Raw genomic sequence first — 26,484 nt, 5'->3', positions numbered from 1 at the left:
ATTTTTTTTCAGAGTGTGAACCCATATCTGCAAGGACAGCGACTGGACAATGTTGTAGCGAAGAAGTCTGTTCCACATTTTTCTGATGAAGACAAGGGTCCTGAATAAGTACAATAAAAATGAATGATGAAAACTCATGCCATCCTTTGCTAGATCGTAATATTGCTTATATATAATCATCTATTAAAATCCTTGTGAATGGCAGCATGTTTATTATTTATATAATTGTAGATGAAAAACAGCTGTATTTATAACAGTATGTTCTCCTAGATAACAAAAATATGGTTCTGCTTTTCGTTAAGCTATGGTAAAAGGACATTTCTGTTGTTTTTATTTTAGTCATGGAGCAAACTTTTAAAATGTTAGTCATTTTAATAGCTAACGTGAGGTAAATGGTCTTAATGAGCAGCTTGTAAATAGGAAGATGTAAAAAAATGCCCTGTCTGACTCCAGCATTTAATCTTAAATGTTACTATGTTTGACACATGAAAATTATAGTTTTATGTTTTGTTCACAAATATTGTTACTTAGCAAAGACAAAGTATTTATTTTACCCAGAGAATTTTGGCTTTTGGTCTATTTTAATAAACATTTAAGCAATCTACAAGGTTTGCAAAGTGACGTTTTCCAAAATATTTCATAGGCTCATCTGTCTCAGTTATTTCTGTGCAAATTTAAAAATTAAAAAGCTGCTTTTTTTTTTTTATTCTGTCCGCTGGAATACTTTTCTGTTAGTTTTAATCATTCCATGTCCCCAACTTTCCTGAACCCTTGCGCATTTTCCTTCATTATCAATGGCACTTTGGGGTGGAAGTTAATCTTCCCCTCTGTTCTTTTGTCTTAGTAAAGGCAGCATTTGTGCATAATGAAGTGCTTAAATTAAGTGTCCCTGGGATATAAGTGAAGATGGAGACAGTTATCTGTGTTAATAAGGTTGTGCCAACATCCTCTGAATACAAATCCAGGATGTGCAGGTCATAGCAGTTGATGATCTTCTAAAAAGTTTTGATATTCCAATAACACTGGTAGCTATCACTGCTCTTGAAGTTACTCCAGGAGGCTTTAAACTGCCCTTTTGCCCCTAGGACCTGAGGAACTTTATATGGCAGCAAACTGAGCTCTGGATTTCTTAAAGATGAGAATACAAAATTAAATAAAATTGTTGTTATTTTCAGGGTGCATCTGAAATAGTACAAGCGAAACAAGCCATGTACATGTGGCATTGGAATTATAGAAAATAACATTAGCTTTGAACTTCAAACCTATAAAAAAAAAAAAAGTCTAGTTTTCTTCCCTGTCCTACAAAGAGACAGTAAAATAACAGTGACCTCAGATAAAACAGATGAGACAGTAACAGAAACTAAAAGTCCTAGCTATGTATGATTAAACTTAACATCACAAATATGACTTTGTATGGTATTTGCTTTTTCTTTCCTACCAGTAAGTAATTCACAATAAATTATGTATGCAGAGAGTTGTTCCTCTCAAGTTATTTATGGGTGGATTGCAAAACTCGGTAACATTCTAGGCTGAACTATAAAGTCTTTCATCATATTTCCTCTTTAAAAAAAAAATGTTGGAAGAGAAAACTAAGAGAGTATGTAATGCCGTGGGGTATATAATTGCATGTGGCAAGAAATGAAGGAGTTTCTGTGAAATGTTGAGCTCCCTCAGTTTCCAGGGCCTTAAGTAGGGTGGGAGCACCCCGGCTGCTTGCAGGGCAGGACTCATGTTCTCTGTTTATTTTAATTTGCACTCCCACTTAGTCTTCACTCAGGTACTGAGAGCTGCAGAGGTGCAAAGGTTGTCTACAGGACAGAACACATACCATGTTATGAACTAAAAACCAGAGCCCTTTGGTACCCAGTGACCGAAAGTACACCAAATTGCCATTCCTTCCTCCTAGCCCCACAGCCAGCCCCTCCTGCTGACAAGGGGGCTTTCACTTGATTTCTACTCCTCAGAAACTGGTGTTTCCTCATCTAGTCACCCATCTTATCTACTTTTAAAGTAATTTGAGCTACATTCTGGCCTTATTAACTGCAGTAAAATCCATTTTAATCACACACAAAAACAAAAGAAGAAACAATGAAAGTTATTTATTTCATTTTTAAGCTCTTCATATGGACCAGCACATAATAAAAGGATGTGTATACGGTAAATGCGGGGCTAAAAAAAGGGAGGGGCAAAGAGATAATATTTGATTAATGGTACCAGAGATGATTCCTATAAATACTTTACCCACTCACTACACCCACTGTGTGCTGATGTGACAGGCACCACAAACCACCATGACTGAGATTCCTCTCACTGCTGGAGTCTGAGGAGCTGCCCTTCCACGTGTGGTACATCAGCACAGAGCAGGCAAAAGATAATTACACAGCTTACACATATTCTTGTCTTTAAATACAGCCTCCTCCTCCCCCCCTCAAAAATAACAAAAACAAAAACAATCAATCAATCAATCAAACAAACAAAAACCACCCATCTTTACATTGCGCAATGCAATGTTGTGTTTTACAGGAAACGTCTGCTAGAATGAAAATACATAGCAGTACCAGTCATGAGTCCATCAGACAACTGTAGTGTTCAACAAATAAGACTGAAAAACACTACTGTCAAATTTTGATAAAATATAGCTATGACACCATGATAATAAGATTAATTATTCTAATTTGAGTTTCATAGTAAAGCTATGTTTTTGAATTGGGATTGGTAGTGCCACAATCATTACAGATCAAAAAGCAAGCAAAACATGTCTCCCAACAGCAGTCCAAATGTTTTTATGTAGTTTTATACAAAGAATGAACAAATTGCTGGTTTATTCCAATCAACGAACAAAGACACCAACTAAAAGAGTAAGAGCTGATGCCACAAAACAACATATTAAAGGATATAAGTGGCTGGTCATTCTCTCATGTGTAATCATTCCTTTTTCCATTAATAGTGCATGTGAGTTAAGGAGCTTGTATATAGCTGTCATTGTTTAGAAATTTCATTATTTGGAAAACAAAACATTTTTAGGCACTTTAAAATCTGCAAGTATGTTAATTACCTCTCATATTTCTGACATAACTTGCTTGAAGAAGCTATACAAAATAAAGTGTAACACCATATAACACTGGTTTTGGCTGGCTATAAAATATTTATGACCCTATTAAGAAAAAAAAAAAAAAAAAAAAAGGTGTAACAGCAAAATCTAGGTTATATATTTTTATATACATGTACTCACACGTGTGGCTTTGTTTTCATTTTTTATGCTGTACAAAAGGTACTCTTTTTAAAAGATAATGTAGCCTTATAGTAAACTCAGCATAAAAAAAATACAAAAATGTGAACCCCCAGAAGAAAGTAATATAAAAATATTTAGTGAATTATTTCAGAGGAGAAATTATTATATGATTGATTCTATTGGCACATTTGGATTCATCTAACAAATCTATGCTGATAATCTGTCCAGCAATTCACAAGCAAAGCAAAGAAAATTGGAACTAGTTGCTGGGGATGTGGTGTCAGGCTTCTGAGAGTCATGTACAGGATTGTAAATTAAGCTGACCTGAATCTTATTTTATTGAAACACAATGAAACATATTAATCTGCTAAACTGATGAAGGACATGGACAGAAAGATGAATACCAAGTCAACTAAGTTTTTGGATTTGTTATAGACAAAGTAACATTCAAACCTCTTTTGTTTCCAAATGACGACAGGAGTTGGGGATGAGGAAAAGTACTTTTTTTTTTTTTTTTTTTTTTAAGATGAAGAAGAGTTGAGTCCATGCCCTCAAACTAGATCTCTAACCAGTAGCTCTGTGAAAGTGTTGAAAAGGCTTTGTTTTCATTTTCATGCTGTACAAAAACAAATGTTTCAAACATTTAAATTTTTTGGAAAGAAGAAACAAACAACAACACAGCAACACCAGCACAAAATAAACTTGTACTCTTCTGGCCTTTTTGCTTGTAAGCTTGTTAAAGGAACTCTCACCTCATTTATAATGCTTTATCACAGGTCCTGTGAACTGATTTTTATGCAAGTATTTCTTTCTTACATGCAAGTCTGGAACGTCTGAATCATTAGGACACAGTGGTCAAAGATGAAAAATTCTCAGACTCATATTCATGGAAGGAGAAAAGGAAGGTGTGAAGATGCAGAAGATGCTACCATGACCAACAGTAAATGTGTAATTTCACATGACTGAAGGGGAGATGAGTGTGTACACTGTTTTATTAGCTAAGTGCACACATAAAAAATTATATATATATATTTGAAGTCATGCAATTATCTTCAACAATCTTAAATAAATATCATGCTTGGGAATCATCTCATATACTAATCCTTTTTAATTACTGTGTCCCTTAAATGTCTGTCTGTTTATGGTGCCTAAACCCAAAGGCAGATTACAACCATGACTGGCAAATGGCAAGTTCCCTTAAAGTGCTCAGCTACTGGCAATGACCTACTTAGATGAAAACTAAATAAAGACTGAAAAAAAAATGTAGAAAAAGAGTATGGAATTCCCATCATGAAGGCCCCATGAACCACAAATAAGATAAACTGGCACAAGATTTTGTCCTAAGCCAAGATTTCCAACTATGAGACCATGAAAGGGTTAAAGGAATCATTTCCCAGGTACGTATGTATGTACATGGTCTACCACGCTCAAGCTTTCTGCTGTTCAGTGAAGAATGGGGTTGAATTCTAGTTCATCATCCCAATTCACCAGGAGAAGAAGGATGTAATATCTGCTCATATTTGCTTTATTTATGATGCTAACTGCTTTGCCATGATTACGTGAATCCTGATGGCTGGAATAGCTGCTAGCCATGTGTTCAACACATGGGAGTATAACAAATCTTAAATGATGCGAATGTCATGGCAGCATCATTACCAATTGGAACTGAAATAACTTTAAAAAAAATGTTGTGTCACTATGTCTCTTTTTTGTATATGTGGCAGAAGTGCAGAAGGGATCAGAGATAGTAGGAGTTGAGAATGGCTTCCAGATTTAAAGATCAGGTGGACCTGAATCATCTCTTCTTATTTTTTCCTATAAGTCCTGTTAACAAAACACATGGAATCCAGCAATGCATGGGAGTCTTACATTTACTTCATCCTACTCTGTTCTCCAAGGAAAATAGTATTGGGAGTCAGTGGCTAAATTTCATTATAAACTGAGTGAGGCAAAAGAGAAAGCACAAAGTAAAATAATGTTGAGAGGCTCAGGCTATCCCTCTTCCCTTAACCGGTATCATTCATTTATAGATCCTTAAGCTCTGATTTTAAATGTATAAACAATGACAGCTTTTATTCCAAATGTTTGTTCTGACCCTAACCAGCTTATAACTTTCTTGGGAGCCACCAAAGACCTCCAGACCTCCATCACAAATATATATATATATTAGGTTTGAGCAAGAGTTAGCTCACAGAATGGACATACAGTTTTGATGCCAAATTCAGTCTTAGCCTGCCTAAATTAATTCTTTACTCTGAAAAAAAAAAAAAAAAAGATAATAAAAAAAAATATTGCAGTTTTACAGAGCATTACCTACATCTTAATGACCAAAAGTCATTTAAAAGTGGCTGAAATTCAAGTGGGATAGCCCCCATAGAGAAGTGTGGCCCTAAGTCATCATCCTAAGGCAGGCAGAACACCTTTCCACATTTGGAAAAAAAAGAAAATACTACATCAGGTCATTTCATATTTCCAAATGGCCAAAACATACCCATGAAAGATGTCAGGTCATCCAGAGATGCAATGACAATTCAGCATTGGTTAAGTTAAACTCAAAAACAAAACAAAACAAAACAAACAAACACACACACACACACACAAAACAAAAACAAAAACAAAACAACAAAAACAAACTGTGCAACCAGAAACCAAGTTGATTGCCAAACTTTCAGTTGCTCCAATGCATAGTGTGATGGCTGTAAGATTTATGGGCCTTAAGGCTGTGTTACTGCACTTGAACTAAGAAACTCATTTTTATTGCTACATAAAACATTTATCAAATAAAAAACAGTCATAGCTGATTTAAGAAAGTTCTTAAAAGGTCATTATTCTAACAGATAAGCATTGCTGTCATAGTTTACACATACTCCATGGCTATTATTAAAATTCCCAAACAATCCTTTGACTCAACTGTCACAGGGTTATGTGCATACACAGGTAATGTGTGTACATAGTTTAAAAAGCAGAAAAGTTTGCCCTGCTTCTGATTCCTTATAGCTTCCCCTTGCTATTATCCAGTTTTGTTGCAGCTTATTTGATGGTCATGGGTCTGAAGTTATGGGATCTCAGAAGACTTGTTTTCAAGGTGAACATACACTCATGAAACCAAATGCAAGGAATGTGTGTCAAAATAAGGTACATTTCTTTCAATTTAAAATACATGAGTTATCTCCTGCTCTGGTAGTTGAGGTGATTTTCTAGTTTCTGTGTCTCTCCAGCAGCATTGGCTATTTCCTGCTGTGCTTTTGTGTTCTCAGCAGCAACCTAAGAGCCCTGAAAAGGATAAGAATTATCCACTAACTTGAAGGTAAGACCTTCATAGACTGTCCCTAAAATATTGGTTGCTCCTTACAAACATATTGCATCTATTTTGTTGTGTATCTGCAGGTTCTCTAAAAGGCTAAAGTCTAAACAGCTGCAAAACTGGGAGCTATCTCCAACATGACAGATGGGAAAACAGAACCAAAGGGATTGAATGCACTAAAGGCTTAAATGCCTACAGCAGGACTTGTGTGGAATACAAATGCCAAAGCCTAAGAACACAGCCTCCTAAGTCCAACTCCTTAGGAAGCTAAAGTATATACACAACTATGTTTTCTTGTCAATAAAGTACCTCAAGTACCTCAATTTCTACTTTTGTACTTGTCTAGGACTGTTTGAAATTTGGTGAACCCACATAGCTCAACACCTATTTCAGTTCAAAACACAGCCTGAATTCACAAACTTGGCAATTTCTCCCCTACAGGGGGAGAAACTTGGAACCAACTTGGGTAGGACCCACCTCAAGAGCAGGACCAGGCACAGCTCAAAACAGCACAGCAGAAGTAGACAGATTAATTAAAAAAAAAATAAAAAAATGTCTGGAAGGGGTATGGCAAAAGATTTAAAGCTCTAACAGCATTTTTTTTATTCACTATTAGCATCCCAGTGAAAATCTGATCTTGCAAACATTGTCAGACATAGGGTTTGCTGGCCAAGGGCTCCAATGATGCTAAGGAGCCCTGTTAGTGTTGTTGACAGTACAACTTCTCATAGAAGGATATGTCTTGTTATAAATATTTGCATTGTTTAAGCTAAAGGCAGAGTCTTTCCCTCCATACTAGCAGGAATAAGTCCTTTCAAGGTGCTTGTTTTCAGGTGGAATTCCGCCTGTTTAAATATTTAAGGCCAAATACTAAAGTGGTTTTCAAAGCTCTCCTAGAAGGCGGTGGTAGTATATTCAGATCAAGAGGAATCTGGATGTCAGATAAAGTAAAAAAATTGATTTGATATATTAAAGCATAAAAGTATTTGGTTTTCCAAAATACTTATCTAAATTAAAAACAAAGAAGTTACATTTGGCTATGATGGATTTTCTCTATCTAGGAAGAAGGTTTTGTTACACTTGATCGTAGTAGTCACTTCCTCCCAGAGGCTTTCTAAAGAGGCTTTCTAAACAAATTGTTCAGGTTTTCTAAACAAATTGTTCTATCTCCATTGTGCTTTCTATCTCCAGATAGCTCGTGCCGCCACCTGGATTTATTTTAACTAATTACATCAAGGAAAAACATGCTTGTCTCTGATCAAAAAATCTGATCCTACAGAAAAGGCAGAGACAAAAGAAGTCATATACTCTAAATCCAATAATTTACTGTATTAAAAAGCAGGGTTTCTTCTTTGCCTGACAACACAGGAAAACATCCTATTCAATTCTGTTTTTTCTTTGATCAGATCAGAAGAACAAGAAATTGCTACAAGTTTTTATTTTTTTTGTTAAATGTGCCTGATAGCTTCTGGTGACTCCAGCTCCCAAGGATTCTTTCCTCTAAATGTTTTATTATATTTTTCAACAGGAAAAATATGTATTTTCTACCATGAATTCATATGTTCATTTTGAAACCATGACAAGAAATAATAATACCTTCTTCACGAAGAGTCTAGTTCCATCTGGTTCAGAACCAAAAAGCCCTGCCGCAGTCTGATCTGAAGTGTAATTGATTTGGTCACTTGCAATTTAACTTTGCTTACGTCTTTAGTGCATTAAGACTTCCTGAGGAGAGGAAAGAAAACTGTTTACATTTTTAGACTTTTTAAAAGTGCATCCAAAATCTTAAAGTGTTTGGTGTCTGATTAATTATGAACACCTAGAGGATAGCTTCCGAACTATTTTCAGAGCCTCTCCTAACATCAAGTCATTTTACTCTTTCCCGGGCACTTTGTTACATGTAAAAATAAACATAATTTAATAAAACTGCAAATGAAAGCAGCTGATGAAGAATTTATAGGCAGTGTGGTTAGTTACAGAACACAAGATGACAACTCTTCCATGACTCTGAACAGCTCCACAGAAGGGGAAGAATGAGGTCTGTTGTAGCTATATTTAGGGAATAAAGTAAAAGAACTTGAAAAATTCTAATTAGAATTCAAGATACTGTGATAAAGGGAAAGATCAATGAATAAATATCCAACTGCCCTTAGCCAAACAGGCTAAACAGGATACTTTTGACAAGGAAACAGAAGAAGCAAAACAGAGCCATTGGAAATATCAGGACGAGATTTGGCCCTAGGCTTGCCTGTGTAGTTTCCCAGAAGTGATTTTTTTTGGCAATTTTTGAAAGAGTAAATTTTTGGTAACCATACAGATTAAAAAATAGACTTTTTTTTTTTTTTAAGTTGTACTTTGTTGTTATTGAATTGTATTTTTAATCCTTCAGTTTGTAAAGTTTAGAATTCAGACATACACATCAACAGGAAAAGACACATATATAAATCATTTGAGAGTCTTCAGAAAGGCTTGCCTGACTCAGGCCCCTTGGATTTAATGTGTACTTGCTTCATTTTATACACTCTGAAAAGTCCCACTGAAAAAGAAGTAAAGCATCTGGCAGGCCCCTGTAGGACTGGGGTCCGAATCTAAGTTTAGCAAAAAAAATCAAAATGTGCACACAAGTCCACCTTCCTTAACAAAGCACTTAACTGTGTGTTTGCATTTAGGTATATATTTAAAACACTATTCAAATCAGCAAAGTCTGCTGCATTGGAGCATTATCTTTAGCAGTTCTTTTAGATAACCACAAGTAGTAACACTACTTTGTCTGCCTTTAGATTTTTTTTTATTATTATTTTTTTATTTTTATTTTTGTCAACAAATATTTTTTGTCAGTGAAAACTTGGCTTATTCCCTGGAAATATCTTTTTTTTTTTTTTTTTTTTTTTTTTTTTTTTTATTGTGGAGAATTGCAGAAGTTAAAAGGCCTTCTTCCCCAGTAAAAGCTCTTAGAAATTTCAAAATAGATGCATTCAGGCATATAGAGAGAAATCATTAAAAAAAAATAAATGCATTTTGTCTTCCCAGATTAATTTGAACTCCCTGCTCCTCTTATTAACTACTTATTTCATTGGAAGTTTGGTACTGAACCAGCTTTTAGGATTCGGGCCAAAATGATTCTGGCTCCTTTGAAAACTCTGTTCTCTGTTCCTGGGGAAATGGAGTCACACGAAAATCAGTGTGAGTGAAAGAAGGGAAAAGGATGAAGAAGGTTGGGAGGGTACTTGTGCCTCTTACATGTCATCTTCTTGACACTGAGATCATCTAAATATAAAATGTCAGCGAGGACAATTTCTGTTTCTTCCTACCTGCCTCCTCAGGAATTGTTGCTTTATATTCACTCAGAGAAGTAGACTAGCTGAAGTGGACTAGCTGAAGCAGTACAATAGATTCACAGAGCTCTTTCTTTCCTCTAACATAGCAGTCATGTTTATTACAGTAGATTTCAACTATGAAATGCAGAACTTCCACACGGTCTGAATAAGTTTTCGCAGCCAGAAGAGGGCTGATGCTCCTTCATTCCTGCAAAGCCACTTTTTTATCTGGTGTTCCGTTTTTACCTAGATATTGCCAGGAAAAACAAAAAGAGCAGATAAGATTTGAATTTAAAAAAGCAGGCAATGGGAAACAAGAAAACCCAAACCAAAACAAAAGCCTTGTGAACCTTCTTACATAACACAATGGTTCTCCTGCTTTGAACTCCCTTTTCCTTTGCTACAGGCAGTAAGTGGTACAGTCAGGAAAAAGGACACAGTTTCTTAACTTCCAGCTACCTTAACTGAGAGGCTAGCATCACATGCTCCATGGGTTTTGTACGAGAGTCCCCATACTGCAAAAAAGAGCAAGCACTCCTCTTCGAGCCTGGTGCAAAATGGCAATGTCCCGAGTTACAGTGCCTCCACCACAGCAAACAGCTTTGCACCACAGCAAGGAATGGACTGCTTTGCCAGAACTGGGTAGGGGATATCTATACATGTCTTAAAAGTGGATGTGATCTGTTTAAAGGTTACTATCAACATGTGGGATGCACTACAGCATGGGAAGGGAGTCTTTTAGCTTTGCAGTGTAACTGGAAACTGTATTTCATAGCTGTCATATCCCTGGAGTGAAATATGTAAGCAAATAACACATCAAGCTCCTTCAATGCCTCCGTCCATAATACCCAGACACAGCTTTAAACTATAAGGGCTTCTTAGACAAAGTCAGTTTGCTTAGCTGAGTCACTTCTGCTATCATGTTGCTCCAGAACCATCCGGAAAGCAAAGCATATCAGCAAACACCTCCTACAGGTTCATGAGACAGCCCTGACACAGAAGAACATGCAAAGCAAAAGCATGAGGGCAGAGGAATTTTTCATGGCTATTTTATGGCTTTCATTTTCTTGGCAAATTCTTCTATAGTCATCAAATACATAAGATGCATAAAAAATATATATATAAATAAATAAAAAAAACTGTGAAAAGAGTAATAAAAACTTTAGCTTGACAAATGATATTTCCTCATTTGGCATGAAAGTTTATACTTGTCCAACAGTCAAACTTCATCCTAATAAAATAAGCTTTTCCAAATCACTTTTGAAAAATAGTTACATATGGACTGCATTACATATGTAGGTGTTTTGAGGCCAGAAAACATATTTTTGTTCTACGTCTGCAGCACATAGTACAGTGGAATTCTGGTCAGTGACTGTGGCTCCTAGGTGTGGAGATCATTACAAGCCCACAACCTGACTCTACATGTATTATATTCTAAACAAGAAAGGTTTTCAGACATACCAGGATACCATACTTTTCAGGGCTGGATCCCAGACTTTTAAAATGCTTAAAGCTAGTGATTTTATCTTGAAGCCACTTATTCTTATGATTTCTCATGTCCTGTTTCTGAGCACTCACAAATGAAATGCAAGTACATTTCTAGATTAAATGACATTTTGAAAAAACAAAATCAAAACATTTCATTAAAAAAAAAACAAAACAAAACACAAATAATCATTTTCCCTTGCTTACTTTTTTTATTCAGCCTATAGAAATCTATACATTAAAATAATGATGTTTGCTCGACCTAAATCTAAAATGTTGTGTTTTTTGTTTGGTTGGTTGGGTTTTAATGAGTATTATATTATCCAAATCTTTCTTCTCAGTCTGTGAGGTGGGGCCTCAACAAAATAGACATTAATTCTAAAACTGAAATAAAAGAATGATTTAAATTATTTAATTAAACAGAATTTTGCTAAAGTGCAGCACAGTCCAAAGCTTGATTTTGCAGTACATTTTATAATAAATTTATCACAATTCACATTAACTTCATCTTTTTCTTGTATTATTTTATATGGCTTGATATGAAGTACAATGCTGAGATAAAGTTCAACAACTCATTTTTTTTTCTTTTTTACACATTGATCTATATGAGAATAAACAGTAGAGTGCCTAAGCAAGAACCACAGGACTGGTGTTTTAATAAAGTGTCTTGAAGTGAAAGTACAGAACATCTTTTTTTTATTTTATGTCACTTATTACTCTCTGCCTGAATATAAAGCTTGACATTAAAAGTGTGTGGTTTTTTTTGTTGATGTTTTGTTTTCTGTTTTTTTTTTTTTTTTTTTTTTTTTTTTTTTTTTTTTTTTTCACATGGCTTTTCATTCGTTATTTCTGGATACATCAATACCCCACAGGGAACTTCATTCTTTGAGTCTGTTCTGTGACAAAATGTTTCTTTTCCAGGTAAGGCTAACAAACTTCCACGTGGCCAATAATGTAGCAACAGGCCATTTCCATGCACAGACCATCCAACACGTGCTGCATATGACCCTGCCTATGCTCCAAGTCATAAACTGCTTCTGAGATGCTGCTCATCTTCCCCCTCTTGAAAGTCAGGAAAACCAGCTGTTTACACCACCAGAAGGTTGGCAGTCCCTGTAACATGACAGTATCTCTTGCCTCTCAGAGCATATCCTGCAAAACGCGTGTCTGCAGCAAGACACCTCTGCAATGCACACATCTCCTGTCGTATCAGGTAACACCCATGCCAAGCCTCGTTGCCTTGCACCTCTGCAGGACAGCTCAAATCCCCCCAGGAGGGCAGGTGGTGAGCACCCTGAATGTCAGAGATTGCTCCTAGCTCAGCTGTAGAGCTCAAAGAGAAAAGTTACAGTTGTGCTGGTGAGAAAACTTCTGAACACTTTGCCCCCTTATTTTCACAAGATTTGCACAAGCACCACTGTAATTTTGAAGGGCAAAAAGTGCAGCTGAACATCAATACCTCATGTATTAATATCTATATGCAATACAGATGCATACATTTGTATTTTCTGCTTCAAAATACATGAATAGACTGGCTTGGCATTACTTTTCTTGAATGTTACCAGCAGAGAGGAAATATATCAAGTTGCTGCCATACAAAAAGCACTAAAAACATTAGTGATTTTTTCATCAATGGCTGAGTTTTATGTACCCTTTTAGTTTTTCTTCTGTAAATTAGTGCCAGATTCATGGCCCTATAAAGCCAACTCCTTCCTCTCTATAACAGAACTGTTCAAAACACCAAGGCAGGCGGCTCAGATGTGCCTTGTCTCTCCTGCGGCTTACCTTACTTCTGACCTGGAGGAACATGTCTAGGAGTGAGAGGCATTTGATTTCTGGGTATATTAGGGCCAGATTCTCTGCTGGCATAAGTCAGTTACATCTCCCTGAAGTTATTATAAGCTATTCCAATTTGCTCAAGAAGAGGATCTGGCCCCTGTCAGTCTTTGGCTCCTCTGCAAAGGCTTTTAATAAGGCGCCAACTGTCCTGGCAATGAGGATGTATTGAGTAGTGCTCAAAGTGAGCAGTAGCAGACAGGAGCTCAGCCCAATACCATTTTTCTATGCAAGAATTAAGTACAGCACTTCTTTTAAGCTTAAAACAATTCTTACTGTTCCACTAAAACAAAGAACAACTCACACAGCGAATACCACCGAGAAGTGGGAGAGGAAATTAAAACAAGAATAAAACAAACAAACAAACAAAAAAACAGAAGGAAAAAAAATAGCAAGTGGGTAGTTGAATCCAGCCAGGTTGATAGTGTGTGCTATTACTACCCCATGGCATCAAAGCTCTTCATCTCAAACCTATGCCACAAAAATATACATATTCCCATAGGCCACGGCTGTACTTAACAGTTACATGAGTTTTCCCCAGTTGTGACTGAGCTCCAATTAGCAGCACTGCTGAGCATCAACAGAATTCCAAGTGTGAACAAGGTGGGAGAAAGGGGAGGTGTTTTCTTTAAAGCAGAGGGGGCTTTTCAAGCTGGAAGATCCCAGAACCTCATCTTCAGTGGGGATCTGACCAGCACAGCCAAGCTTTTGGAGTAAACCCTAGGAATATTTTGTTAATGAACCCAGCAGCAGAAGGAATACAAATTTCCCAGCTGGAAATGATCCGGATACCTGATGTTAAAAGAACAATGAGAGAAAAAGCTGTCTTTCCCCTACCTACCTCAACCACAAAGAAATAAATTAGCCCTAAATATTTCTTCCTATTTGCCATTTATTTTTTGTTTCCACCATCATTCATCCAAAGGAAGCAGATATGGCTATAATTATTTGCCTTTTTGGTCCCCATTTGGCTTATTTTTCTGAATGAGCAGACAAACTCTCGCAGGAATAATTCTACTTCGCAATGCTCAGAAAAAGCTGAAAAAATATCTTGCTGGACCCAATATGTTAGTGTCTACTTGAAACACTCCTTATGGATTAAACTGAGTGAAAGAAAACAGATGGGAAAATACAGTCACAAGAAACCAAGAGAGGTCTTGAGGAGGGAGCATACCTTCTGCACCAAAACATGCATCCAAAAGGGATTCTTGGTTTGCTGACATCTTGGTTTGCTGACATCCACTCCAAATCAGCAGCTCCGGCTGAGTGCTTGAGTGCAGTGAGGTGCTGGGAGGAGCTGACCATTCTGCCACAGGTGCCCAGGGTATCATCATCTAGAGGTGAATGCCCGGGTGGCATGTAAGCTGCATCCCAGAAAAATACAGCTGAGAGGCAGCTTGTCCACAGGCCGGCAGCAACACGTGGCAGTGTGTGCAGTGCCAGTGCCACATCAGGCACCAAAAGGAGCAATCGCAGAAAAAACTTCCCCATCCCCATCCCCAGAGCAGCACCAAGGGGCAGGAGCTGGCAGGCGCTCCCCTAAACCCCAGCCCAGCACGAGGGCATCTGTTCAGAGGGGCGCAGCCCCTCTCCCTACACGAGTGCCACGGCTTCGCTTAACAAAAGAATAGAAAAGGCGCATAAAGTCTGTCGACATACTGAGAGGTGGGAATTGTGACTTTCTCTCTGGATTCACAAAGGATGGACCCCAGTTAATTAAAAACATCTATGAAGTCCAATAGCGCTTTATAGAGCAAAATAATGAAAAATCCAAAAAAATTCCCAGGGCCTCTCTTTCCATCCATCTAGATGTCACTGACTGTGATTCTTTGCCAATAATCCTTCCCCCCCTTCATTGCACTGAACTTCAGTGGCCCCTGCACACCAGCACATTTTCTCTCTCATGCTGCCATCTACCACTGCACCACTGCTGCTTCTGCAGCATTTGTGTGTGCTGCCGGTCCCACTACTGAAGGGATTTTTTTTATTATTATTTAATTTTTACCAAGTTATAGCTAAACTCGCATGTGAGTTAAAGCCATTGATCCATTTTGCTAACGAGCTGAGCCCTCACCTGTGCAGCGGGCACAAAGTGCGGCCGCGGTTCTGCCTTAGCGATGAGCGAGCTGATGCTACCGGCTCTGAAAGCTCAGGAAGCTGGCACCGTACCTTGGCCCGGCATCCTTAAAGCAGTAGCCCCTTTTACGTGAGTTTCAACTCGTCGTCCCCACCTGCAAAGCCGGGGGGCCAGCACAAACTCTCCATCCGCCAGATCCGCGGTGTTTCCGCGGCGGGGTTTCGGGGGTGCGAGGTGTGCGGGCTGCGGGGCGCGTCGGGCAGCGGGGACGCGACGGCACCACCTGCAGAGGGGACAGCCTCGATGCCCAGCAGCCCGCAGGAGGGGACAGGCCCCCCCGGTATCCCGGTGTCCCTCGGTATCCCCCGGTCCCTCCTGGTCCCCCCCCGGTCCTTCCCGGTCCCTCCCGGTCCGAGCTCCACAGTCCGCCCGGCGCCGCTCCGGCGGCAGCCCCCAGCAGCCCCGAGCCGCGGGACACTTGGGGAACCCCCGGTCCCCCGAGAGCCGAGTGATGGCAGGGGAAAAGCCCACCCGAGGCGGTGGGAGAAGCCCGTCCTCGTGCAACAGCCACGAGCGCGGCTGCGGACGGCGAACCGCGCTTTAGCATCAAGCCCTGCACGCCCGCTGTTTTGTGTTATTTCATCTGGAAGCTGCGTGACTCCGGGCGTGTTTGCAGCGGCCCGGCTGGCAGCGGTCGGGGCAGGGAGGTCGCTGCATCCCTCCCGGCCGCAGGACACCTCTCGCCCCGGCGGCGCCGGGCAGCGCGGTGGGAAGGGATGGGAAGGGATGGGGAGCGGAGCGGAGGCAAGCCGGGGAGTTAACGCTTCTTAAATGTCATACTTTAGCGGGGATGGAAAATGTGAATTTTCTGTGCATTCCAGGAACAATTCCTTGGGGTGGTGACCTTTAGCACCGATTCTCTTAAGAGAGGAAAGTAGTCGAGTGTTTATCTGCATGACTGAAAGCTTTCCCTAGTGGAAGTTCAGGGAAGTGTTAAAGGGGGCGGATAACGCGGGATTTGGAGGCGCTTGTCCAATGATCTGGAGGGGCTTGGAGCGCAGATCTCAGCTGGCAGACATTTAAATGGGAGACAGCTCGGCGCTGCTGCAATTTGTAGGCAGGATCCAAGGCTCTCCCTCTATGGACTCCTGGGCAGCGCCGGGCTCACACTTCGCCCGCTCCTCCGAGTGACACCGCAGGGCAGAGGCGCACCGAGCCCCAGGCCCCGCCGAGGAGCCGCCGCCGCCGAGCCGGGCCCCGCGAGGAGCCGCTGCCACGCAGGTGAGCCGGGCCGGGCCGAGCCGGGCCGGGCCGAGCCAAGGCAGAGCCGAGCCAAGCCGAGCCGAGCCGAGCCGAGCCGAGCCGAGCCAAACCGCGCTGCGCGCACTCACAGCGGGGCCGCAAACGGGTCCAGCAGCGGCCGAGCTTGGCCAGTCCGTGGGAGGCAAAATGTGCATCCCTTTATCCTACCTTTGCGCTGGGGGCATGGGGAGGGGTCGTTCGCCGGTGCCCAGCAAAAGCTCCGGCCGCCCCGGCTCTGCGGAGGATGCCCGTCAGCGGGAGCGGGGCTGACACCGCTATTCCCGCCGAGTACCGGGGCCGGGGCGCCGTGCCATGCCTCTCGCCCGGCAAACGCAGGGATTGCAGAAGCCCCGTTAGCTCTGCCTCTCATCTCCGCCTACAGCATCCCTCCCGACAAATTGGATGCGGCGCCCACCCGAACCCGACACGCGGCCAAACCCCGGCCCGGCCTCTGCGCGGAGCGGGGCGGAGGCAGGTCCAGCTCCAGGTGCCGGCCTCGCCGCCACACGCCCCGTCGCGTCGGGTCCCGTCCCGTCCCCTCCCGTCCCGTCCCTTCCCGTCCCGTCGGGTCCCGTTGGGTCCCGTCCCGTCGCTGCGGGCCGCCCGGGACAGGCGGCGGGCGCGGGGCCGAGCAGCGGTGCGCCGCGCAGCGCTGCGGCCCCGGCTGTGCGCCCGCTGGAGAACCCTCAGCTCCCCTAAGCCCGGCACGGCCCGGCCCGGCACGGCCCGGCCCAGTCTCCCACCTGACTTCTGCCGCCTCGACGGCTCCGCGTTCCTTCGGCCCTCGTCGCCTTCGCGGAGCTCGGGCAGGCTCGGGGGCCGTCGGTGCCCGCGGGGACCCGGGCAGAGCAGGGCCGAGCCGAAGCGAGCCGGCGGGGTTGTTGGTCGGGCACAAGCGCCCCTCGCGCCCCTCTGGGGCCGCCGCATCGGCCCTGGCTGCTGGTGCCGGGGACAGGGTAACGGGAGAAGCTCGTCCCGTCCCGTCCCGTCCCGTCCCGTCCCGTCCCGTCCCGTCCCGTCCCAGCAGGCAGCGCCCTCGGAAGCGCTGGGCCCGACCGCCCCGCAGCGGGCTGCGAGGGGACTTCGTGTCGGGGTGCAGCCAGCCCCGGGGGCCCCACTTCCTCCGAGCCACTGGGGTCGGCGAGCCCGAGAGCCGCTGCCGTCCCGGCCGCTCCTCCCCGCGCCGAGAACGCCCAGAAGCAGCCGGCTCCAGGCGGCGGGGGCTGCACGCAAGGCTTCGGGGGCGCCCACGCCCGTGTCTGTCCGTTCCTCTTTAGGCTTCAGCCTCACGCCGTGCCCCGGCGTTTGCTTTCCCCTCGGTGGGGTCGCTCTCCCGAAGACCTCCTCCTTGCTGCCTCGCATCGCTGCCCCGGTCCAAGAGTCCTGTGGTGGCAGTGGCACCAGCCGTGCCCAGCGCTCAGCTGCCCTCTGATGCCCTGAGGTGCCCTGTGGAGATATCCCTCCTCAGGGGGAACTCTCAGAGGAATCAGGTTTTTGGGTTTTGTGTGTGTGTGGTTTCCTTTTCCCCCTTGTACAGCTGCCCGCACTTACTACGTGTCTCGGGGAAGGCATCTCCGTGACTCAGACGAAGGAATTATCGGAAATGCAAATGTATCCAGATTCTACCAAATGGAGATGTTAGTTTTGCTACCTTGATCTCAGAAAGAAAAAAAAAAAGGTTCTGTGGGAACTGCCACCGCCATAGAAAGTATACTTTTTTGTGTATTTAAAGATACAAATCTAGGAACTATGAAAACATTGCATAAAACTATTTCTGTAATTCATATATTATGAACAAGGCATAAAATTATTCCAATCCATTGGGACATAAACCATTTCAGTTTTCTCAATAACCAAAGTGTTGTGTTTTGCCTCTTTGCTTGGCTGGTATTTGAAGCCCACCAAGAACATTTATTTTTCTAGGTCTTCAGCAGATTATTTTTCATGTTTTCTGTGAAGCACATGAGTCCATGGCTCATCATAATATTTTCCTAGTAAATATGGTTCACAGATGAAATTATGGGCCTGCTGAGGTCTGTGAGAATTTTGCTGTATATTTCAACAGAACCGGGACTCCATCCAGTACTTTTAAACAAGTTGCTTTGTGTTAAAAGTTTCAGTGATCGCTTTACAGCTCTGCCTGGGAACTCATAGGGAAGTGCCGTTTATAAACTGACATTTGGAGGTCCTTAATTTATAGCAGAAAATGTATAAACTGAAAAATTACAGTTTACTGTATTGAGTAATAACCTGGAAGGTTTTACACTTCCATAGAACGGTTGCTAGTATTAATCTGCAGCATTCCTCATCTGCCGTAGACTAGTAGATCCCCGGCTCTAGATAATCCACATATGAGGTGATTTGAGGGTCCAATTCTGCTCCTGTTTGAAGTCAGCAATAAAACTGCTTTTGGCTTTAGGACTGAGTGCTTACACATGATAAAGAGTAAAACTCAGCTCAGCAATGAAATACAGAGGGGAAAAAAAAAAAGTTTTTTTGAAGTATTTTGTTACTTTTTGAAAATAAATATTAATGATATCAGATCTCTCAGTGGATCTGAATGAAGTAAGTGGGACTTGAACGAGGTGTTTTGTCTGTGGACATCTGTATGTTCAAAAGATTCTCAGAAAGGTTTCTGATTATGCCAATGCTTCTACAGCCACTATCAAGTATTAAAAATTCAGCAGAAATTTGGCATGTAAGATTTTACAGCCTGATTCCTCACAGCTCCTACCCAAGCTCCAGACCTATTACTGCTTCAGAATTATGGCTGTGACAAGGAAAAAAAATCTGGAGAGCCTTTTTGTAAAACTTTGGATATGGTAACACTGATTTAGTCACTTGCACACTGTTGCGTGTTCTTTTTTTATTATTTTTTTATTTTTTTCAGTAATAAAAAAAGCTGTTAAGGAAACATTTCTCAAACACTAAACTGCAGATTGGATGAATCATTCTAGTTCCTAACTTAAGCAGAGGTGCAGTCTTCTCTCATAAGCAAATGCATTCATTGCCTCGAGATCAGATATAGTGCAGAATCCAGGCACTGCATTTTGGCTGCTCTCCTTATTGAGGCATAATACCTCATTTTCTTTTGTATTTTGCTTTTCTTTTTACTTTCTTTAATAATCTTATTTTTTTAATAACTATTTGATTAGTTACTATTAAAGGGAGTTTGGGCTTGAACTGCCATTGAAGGTCATAAAGTTGACAGAGCCTCTTTGGTGGGTCTATGTTTAAACTGTATTTAGTCTTCAATGTTAGGATTATTTTTTAATTTTAGATGCATATTTTGGAAGTGACCATAACAAGGCTTTGGCTGAGTTGTTAATTTTCATTTGAATCATAATCGCTTTTTTGTGCATTTAATATAGTTTCTGCCTCTGAGGTTGTAAATCAGCTCAGTGAAAAAAAGTATTTCACCCCTAGTTCTAGGATAATATTGCAACACATCCCTGAATTTCCTTAGTGTTAAGTATGTGCATCTTACAGACACATGATCCTGGGATACATATCATGCAACAGTAGACATTACCATCAGATTTTCCCCAAATTACCATCCCAAAGTACCTTTTATTTTCACATGACGGATGACTATGTCATAGGTTGCACGCTTATGGAAAAAAAGTGAAGCAGTGTGGAGATGATCAGCTCTAGAAATAAAAGTAGAACAGGAATACACATAGTGGTGAAAGAGCAACTCAGAGTTATGGGACACTAAACAAATACCTGAAATTTCCTGGCACTGCTTAGAAACTAGCAAACTATTTTTGGTTGCATGCAATGCCTTTTTTTCTTTTTTTTTTTTTTTTCTTTCTTTCTAAGGTTCTGGCACCACATTGAGTAAATAACATGCATATTAAAATACTGTCTAAATACAGTGTGGGTATACAGTCACCAGAGAAATAAGAATAGTTTTGGAAGGAGTCATTCTGGTCACTTAAGGAAATAAGCAGTATTTTATAACTACTTTTTTAAAAATATTTTAAAGACAGAAGATGGAAACTAAAAAGAAACATGTTTAAGTAACATCGAGACTGCAAAAGAGAAGGGGAAAAACAGCAAATACGAAGTCCAAGCTAATGCTTGAAATTCAATTGCATTGGTCTTCAATTAGAATTTCCAACTCTTTTTTTTCTGTTCTATGACAGAGCCTTAAGCTTATTAAAATAACATGCTCTGTACAATATTTCATTTTGATATTTAAAGCAGCCCTTCCAAGTTGCCTGTTGGAGTCGGTAGTAGCATCATTTTTTACACCCCTCTCTTGAAGTCTGAAGCTTCTTCCAAACATGTGACATGCTGGTACATAAGCCTAAATGAATAAAATGAATCTGTACTGGTAAATAAGCCTAAATAAACAAAATGGATGCATACTATATGTATGATAAAATACATATTATAAACTCCAGGTACACTGACAGTCTGTAGACAAATACTTACAATAACTCCACACTTAAACTCCCCAGGCAAATCTCTGAATATAATGGGAACCTCCTATGGCACTTTTCCACTCCAGTAGTTCCTTTCCCAGTCCATTTGGTAAGAAATGCTTTTTGAACAGCATAATAAAAAAAATATTTTCTCTGTGTGAGTGGAAAGACCTAGTAACAGAGAAATTAACAGGTATCTTGCATAGTAAAGGATACTTATCCTGAGCCTTGACTGAGTCTCTAGGTGGTCCTTCAAGGGCTGGCATTTGGCTGCTTTTCTGCCTTGCTGTGTGGTCTCAGGCCGAGCAGATAAAGCAGGACAGGACAGTGCCCTTGATTTCATGTATGTTGGCCACGTAGGGTAGTAACACAAACAGAAGTTTTCAGGTCAAACAGTAATTAATCCCTTACTGATAAAATGAGTTAAATAAGGGATGTGACAGCAGCGCTCCAAGCAGGTAGGAAACACCAACTTCCTCATTTGTTCTTCACAATTCTTCCAGTTTTTAATGCATGGGCCTCCCACTTCTGGTGGCTTCTTCCAAGCTCCCCATGGGGAGGGTCTCCTGAGAGCCTCCCTCCCCCATATGCCTTGTTTACTGCCACATCCCTCTCTTTCCAAAACAACATAGAGACCACAGGAAGGGGGAAAAGCATGACAGGTGATGAGTTGCTTCCTGGCTTGTTGGTGGCTTCAGCTGACCTAGCAGCCCATATTGCTCAGTGCTTTTTGAAACAGCAGAACTTGTGGAAGGTAACTGTGTCATAAAGACTAAGAAAGGAAAGAAAAGCTGCTTTTATGCTAGTAACTAGGTTTTGGAGCAGGAGTTCAGTTTTAAAGAGTCTTGTTGTCTCAACTTACTGCACTTGAAGTCTTTTTGTGCATGCACAATCAACATTCTTTACGATATTGATGTCACATACATAATGCCATACATGAAATTCTGCTGTTCTCATGTCGTTTCATTATCCTGCTGGATATAATGAATAAAACTCAGAGATCTATGACTGCATTTCTATAATGTATCTGTCAAGGATTCACAGTAATATGTGAGAAGGTGTAATTTGAAATTACAGGCACACCTCTTTCAACCTATACCTAAATATCCATTTATGTTTGTTGCCTATCTTGTTACACATCTCTTACCTTAGGCTTAATTACATTCAGACTCAGTGGACCAGTTCAGAGGTGCAGTATGGCAGAGCATGGGCTACTGCGTTCAGACAGCAGGTGGATATAGTCTGCACATATGGTCAGTCTACTTGGACGTGTTATGCAAGAAGAGGTACAAAGCTTCTGAGTCTGACTAAGGGACACGCAGTTAGGATGCATGCCCTGAGTCAAAGAGTTCAGTCCTCTGGTGTTACAGATAACTATATCATTTCAATCATTGCACAGCATAAAATCTGTTCTTCCACCAGTGTAAATCAGTAGTGCTCCTAATGTCAGTAAGCTATAGGAAGGGAATAAAAACTCTTTAGAAGGGTAGTATACATGGATAAAGGAGCTGGAAAAAGATGTATGCTACAGTTAAATTCTGTTTGGACTTATTGTAGCCTCTGACTTTCAATCACCATATATGAAAGCTTTTATTACTTAGTAATTTGGAAATAGCTTTCCCGCGGGTGAAGGCAAAGTGCTCATCTTTTATAGGTAAGTGTGCACTCCTGCACACTTGTTTTGTCTGTGCGCACACACTTCCTTTATGGAGCTGAAAATTTTCTGCATACCTGATTTCTGTTGATATCTGAAATCCACAACTGTGCTTTATTTCCTCATCTTCCTCTCTATAGGATGGTCCGCACGCTGTATGCCGTTGCTGCTGTGTTTCTTCTGATGGGATTTCTGGTACCAACAGCAGAAGGGAGGAAGAGGAATCGTGGATCCCAAGGTGCTATCCCTCCTCCTGACAAGGAACAGCCCAATGATTCGGAGCAAATACAGACACAGCAGCAGTCGGGCTCCAGGCATCGAGAACGAGGAAAAGGCACCTCAATGCCTGCTGAGGAGGTGCTGGAGTCCAGTCAAGAGGCACTGCACATCACTGAGCGCAAATACCTAAAGCGGGATTGGTGCAAAACTCAGCCCCTCAAACAAACTATCCATGAAGAAGGCTGTAACAGTCGCACCATTATCAACAGGTTCTGCTATGGCCAATGCAATTCCTTCTATATACCCAGGCATGTCCGCAAAGAGGAAGGTTCTTTCCAGTCTTGTTCTTTCTGCAAGCCCAAGAAATTTACCACCATGACTGTTACTCTCAACTGTCCTGAGCTTCAGCCCCCTAGGAAGAAGAAAAGGATCACCCGTGTGAAGGAGTGCCGGTGTATATCTATCGATTTGGACTAAGCCGAAAAAAATATTGTACCGATTGCACTCTGACTGTCCGCAATCATTGTCAGTGTGAGAGGGAGTGGCATGAAATAGCAAAGCTTCAGGGCTGGACGAAACTGAAAGGAACCCAGTGAATTACCTAAAAAAAAAAAAACAAACAACAACCAACCAACCAAAAATCAAAGAACAAAATGGATGTAAGGGAAGAATAGGCATGAGTTTGGGTGTAAGAGAGGAAATGGATGTGTACAAGCAAATATATGAATGTTCATTCTGACAAAAAAAAAAAAAAAAAAAAAAGAAAGAAAGAAAGAGTCAACAGGAGTATTAAAGATTAAACAATCTATTTATCCACAGTCATGAATTAGGTTTCGTAATGTAAATTCACATTTTTGCCACTTACTGGTAAAGTGGAGCTGTGGCTTTTGCTAATGTTCACCTGCCATGCTATTTGCTTTTACTGTATTATGAGAAACATCAAAGTGAGAGGACAATATATTTGAAAGCATGAATCTATTCTTAAATATGAAGTAGGCTACAAGAAGTTACGGCATAGCAAAAACATCACTGAAAATAGCAGCTGTATCAAGAGTTTGTAACGTGCTTCTTCAAAAAAATAGCTGTAATCCAAAAGCCGCTTTTGGAGAACAATGGGGGAAATGGGAGTGTTGAAATGTCAGTATAGGTGGATGGAAAACAGAACCACAGCCGGTTAGACAGCAAAAGGCCAAAGTAAGTAGACAGGAGGAGTACAAAAGGGAGTAGAAAAAGGAAAGATACATAAATAGAAAGACATGGAGGAAGAAATATTGTCTTCTGTTTACGTTTTGCTTTAATTTATATACCTAGTCATATATTACATAAATTAAAGAGAAACTATATACAAGGCTATTAAATACACTTCTGAATTCTAATGGCTCTCCACATCAATCCAAACCCATTCTTGTGCCACTAGATCCATTCGATGTCTTGTATTTCTGGTATCAGTTATTCCTCATATTACATATATATGTATATGCAGTATCTTTTATTCATTGGTATCTATACATACATACAATGAGTATGCATACTCTATTGTGCGTATCTGAACTCTCTCCTTCTCTTTTTCACACGCATACATAAAAACGTACATACCGCAGCACAAAAATCTTGCTAACCATGATCAAGTACAGAATGGCAGTAATTTAGTACATAAAGAGCAAAGCAAAAATTAAAACAAGCATCATGTGACTGCAAATGCAATAACCACACAAGAGACAAAAGACACGACATTCATGACTAGTAAACATTGCATTGTTATTGTTATTTTAGCTTTGCCACAGGCATGCAGTTTGTTGAAAAAGAGATGCAGAACTTTGCCAGCAATAATCCTCTTTTTATATCTTTTACCACAGACTTGCATTTAAACAGGATTTGGACTAAGTAAAGAGAATTTCCTGAAAATTAAGGGCTAACTGCCCCCTCTCATCTGGGGGGAAAAACACACGAAAGGGGACACGCTACTTCCAACAGCCCAAAGACACTCACCTGGGAGACCAGCCTGCATCGTCTTTCCTTCAGGAGTAGGAGCTCAAACCAGACCAGGGTGGAGGCACTTGGCGAGAGCGCAGCCGGCCCTGTGCAGCTGGGTGGACGCAGGGCCACACGACCCCGCAGGCAGTGCCGCTGCCCCGGGCCCTGGGGATGTCTGGGCAGCCGCTGTGGGCTGCAGCCACCCCGCACCTCAAGCAGCCTTGTGCCTCCTGCTGACACCTTTCCAGGCACAGGCGCGGTGAGGGCGCTTTCTGTCCAGGCAGTGAGGGCACTGCAGTGCTGCTCACTTTCCTATGCCCTGACAGAAGGCCCCCTGCAAAATGGCGCTTCCCTGTGGCAGCCCTGTCCCAGTCAGTGGCACAGTGGGGCTTGCCCACCCAGGACTCATTTTCCCCTTCAGCAGCAATGCTCTTCTGTCACCACTATCAGCATTGCTGTTCTTTCTCACACCAAAAGCCTCTCTCAGCCACAGGGTGATTGTTTTGACTGGATTTCTGTCCACTGAACTCTGAGGAAGACCACTCTGCTCTGAGTAACATGTCCATAGGAAAGAATACACAGTGGCACGTCACGGATGTGTACAATGTGCAGTCATTATATTAGAAGCCACCACTGTTACACAATGTCTCATGCAATTATTGGCGATATCCTGTGTCTCTGCAATTATTATATTTTTCCTATAAAATCCACAGCTACAAGGTCTGCATTTATAAGATTGAGAGGTTGCAACTCATTGATTCATATTATTTAAATGCATTTCACCTGGTGTACTCTCACTCAGCAGGTTTGACACATTTCTTCATGGATTTTAAAATCCAATTTTAAAATCTGGAATTATAGGAGGTAGATTTCCACTGTGTGGAATGTGAATAGTTAAACAGAAAGATATGGATATTTAATGTTATTATTAATACAAATCCTCTTTCATTGATAATAGGCAGAGATTGTTTTCCTTTAAATTACTTTTTTGAGTTGGTTTGCAGGTGACAGGGCCAATCTCAGCCTTTGCTGAAAGATTTGTACTAGCTAGTGTTTCTGTTCAATAAATGGGCACAACTTGATGAAGAAATTGTTTTATTCAATTGCTGTCAATAGAAAAACTCCCATTGTCTTTAATAGTGATGGGATTTCATTTTAGGCTGATCTATCCCTAAAGCCTTAGACATGAAGCAAAGCTTTAGACTTTACCGACTCCTTTATTTAACATTAGGCTAGCATTCTGAAGGAAAACCGATAAAAGTGTTACAAATCCTTATGTTCCAAACAGCCTGTGCACAGATCACAACAGAACTCCCCTGGAGGCAGATCCCCCCCATAACTATGTAAATTTTATACAAAGAACTTTTATGAATTGCTAGTTATTGCCTGAGAGTAAGAAAGTTCTGCTAACTTACAATTATACAAGATATTTAATATCAACCACAATATGTATTTAAATGTCTGCTTTATTCTAAAAACAATGGACTATATAACCTAAGGCTGCAGTATTTTCATGCTCGGTCTCACAAAGCAAAACTTGGTTTAAAATGAAGTTTTAATTATTTTGTAACTGAATAGAATTGGAGGTTTTTCTTCCCAGCATTTTGTACGTCATTTTAACTACTAGTAACAAATAAATAAAATATCTTCTTCA

The 26,484-nt window shown here is 41.2% G+C and overlaps 3 protein-coding genes across 10 annotated transcripts in view; 2 read left to right on the top strand and 1 right to left on the bottom strand.

Moving 5' to 3' along the window:
* The window catches only part of LOC101794040 (neuroendocrine protein 7B2), a 44,678-nt gene extending 43,204 nt beyond the window's left edge, over positions 1-1,474 (top strand). For all 6 annotated transcript variants that reach the window (XM_038179741.2, XM_072038909.1, XM_027457853.3 and 3 more), the window contains one exon: positions 13-1,474. In XM_038179741.2, coding sequence (XP_038035669.1) covers positions 13-108 — 96 coding nt within the window. In that variant the 3' untranslated portion in view covers positions 109-1,474. The remainder of the gene's footprint in view (positions 1-12) is intronic.
* Positions 1-20,098, bottom strand: part of LOC106016928 (uncharacterized) — a 23,122-nt gene extending 3,024 nt beyond the window's left edge. Inside the window, exons 1-3 of one of the 3 annotated variants that reach the window (XM_072038914.1) lie at positions 17,297-20,098; positions 14,349-14,508; positions 9,435-10,099 (exon numbers count right to left, since the gene is read on the bottom strand). In XM_072038914.1, the coding sequence (XP_071895015.1) occupies positions 10,096-10,099; positions 14,349-14,508; positions 17,297-17,915 (783 nt within the window). In that variant the 5' untranslated portion in view covers positions 17,916-20,098 and the 3' untranslated portion in view covers positions 9,435-10,095. Of the gene's footprint in view, positions 1-9,434; positions 10,100-14,348; positions 14,509-16,721; positions 17,268-17,296 lie in introns of those variants that run through there. The other 2 variants (XR_003497421.3, XM_038179742.2) reach the window with 2 other exon arrangements.
* Positions 16,078-26,484, top strand: GREM1 (gremlin 1, DAN family BMP antagonist). The gene is made up of 2 exons (XM_027457854.3): positions 16,078-16,532; positions 22,778-26,484. Exon 2 carries the CDS (start codon positions 22,779-22,781, stop codon positions 23,331-23,333), a length of 555 nt encoding a protein of 184 aa, XP_027313655.1. The 5' UTR covers positions 16,078-16,532; position 22,778; the 3' UTR covers positions 23,334-26,484.

Source organism: Anas platyrhynchos, chromosome 5, assembly GCF_047663525.1.
Source record: "Anas platyrhynchos isolate ZD024472 breed Pekin duck chromosome 5, IASCAAS_PekinDuck_T2T, whole genome shotgun sequence".
NCBI lineage: Eukaryota > Metazoa > Chordata > Aves > Anseriformes > Anatidae > Anas > Anas platyrhynchos.
This window is presented reverse-complemented; position numbering and strand designations above follow the sequence as displayed.

Excerpts from the sequence above, each read along its gene's own strand:
- GREM1 (XM_027457854.3), top strand. The coding sequence starts at position 22,779 with ATGGTCCGCACGCTGTATGCCGTTGCTGCTGTGTTTCTTCTGATGGGA.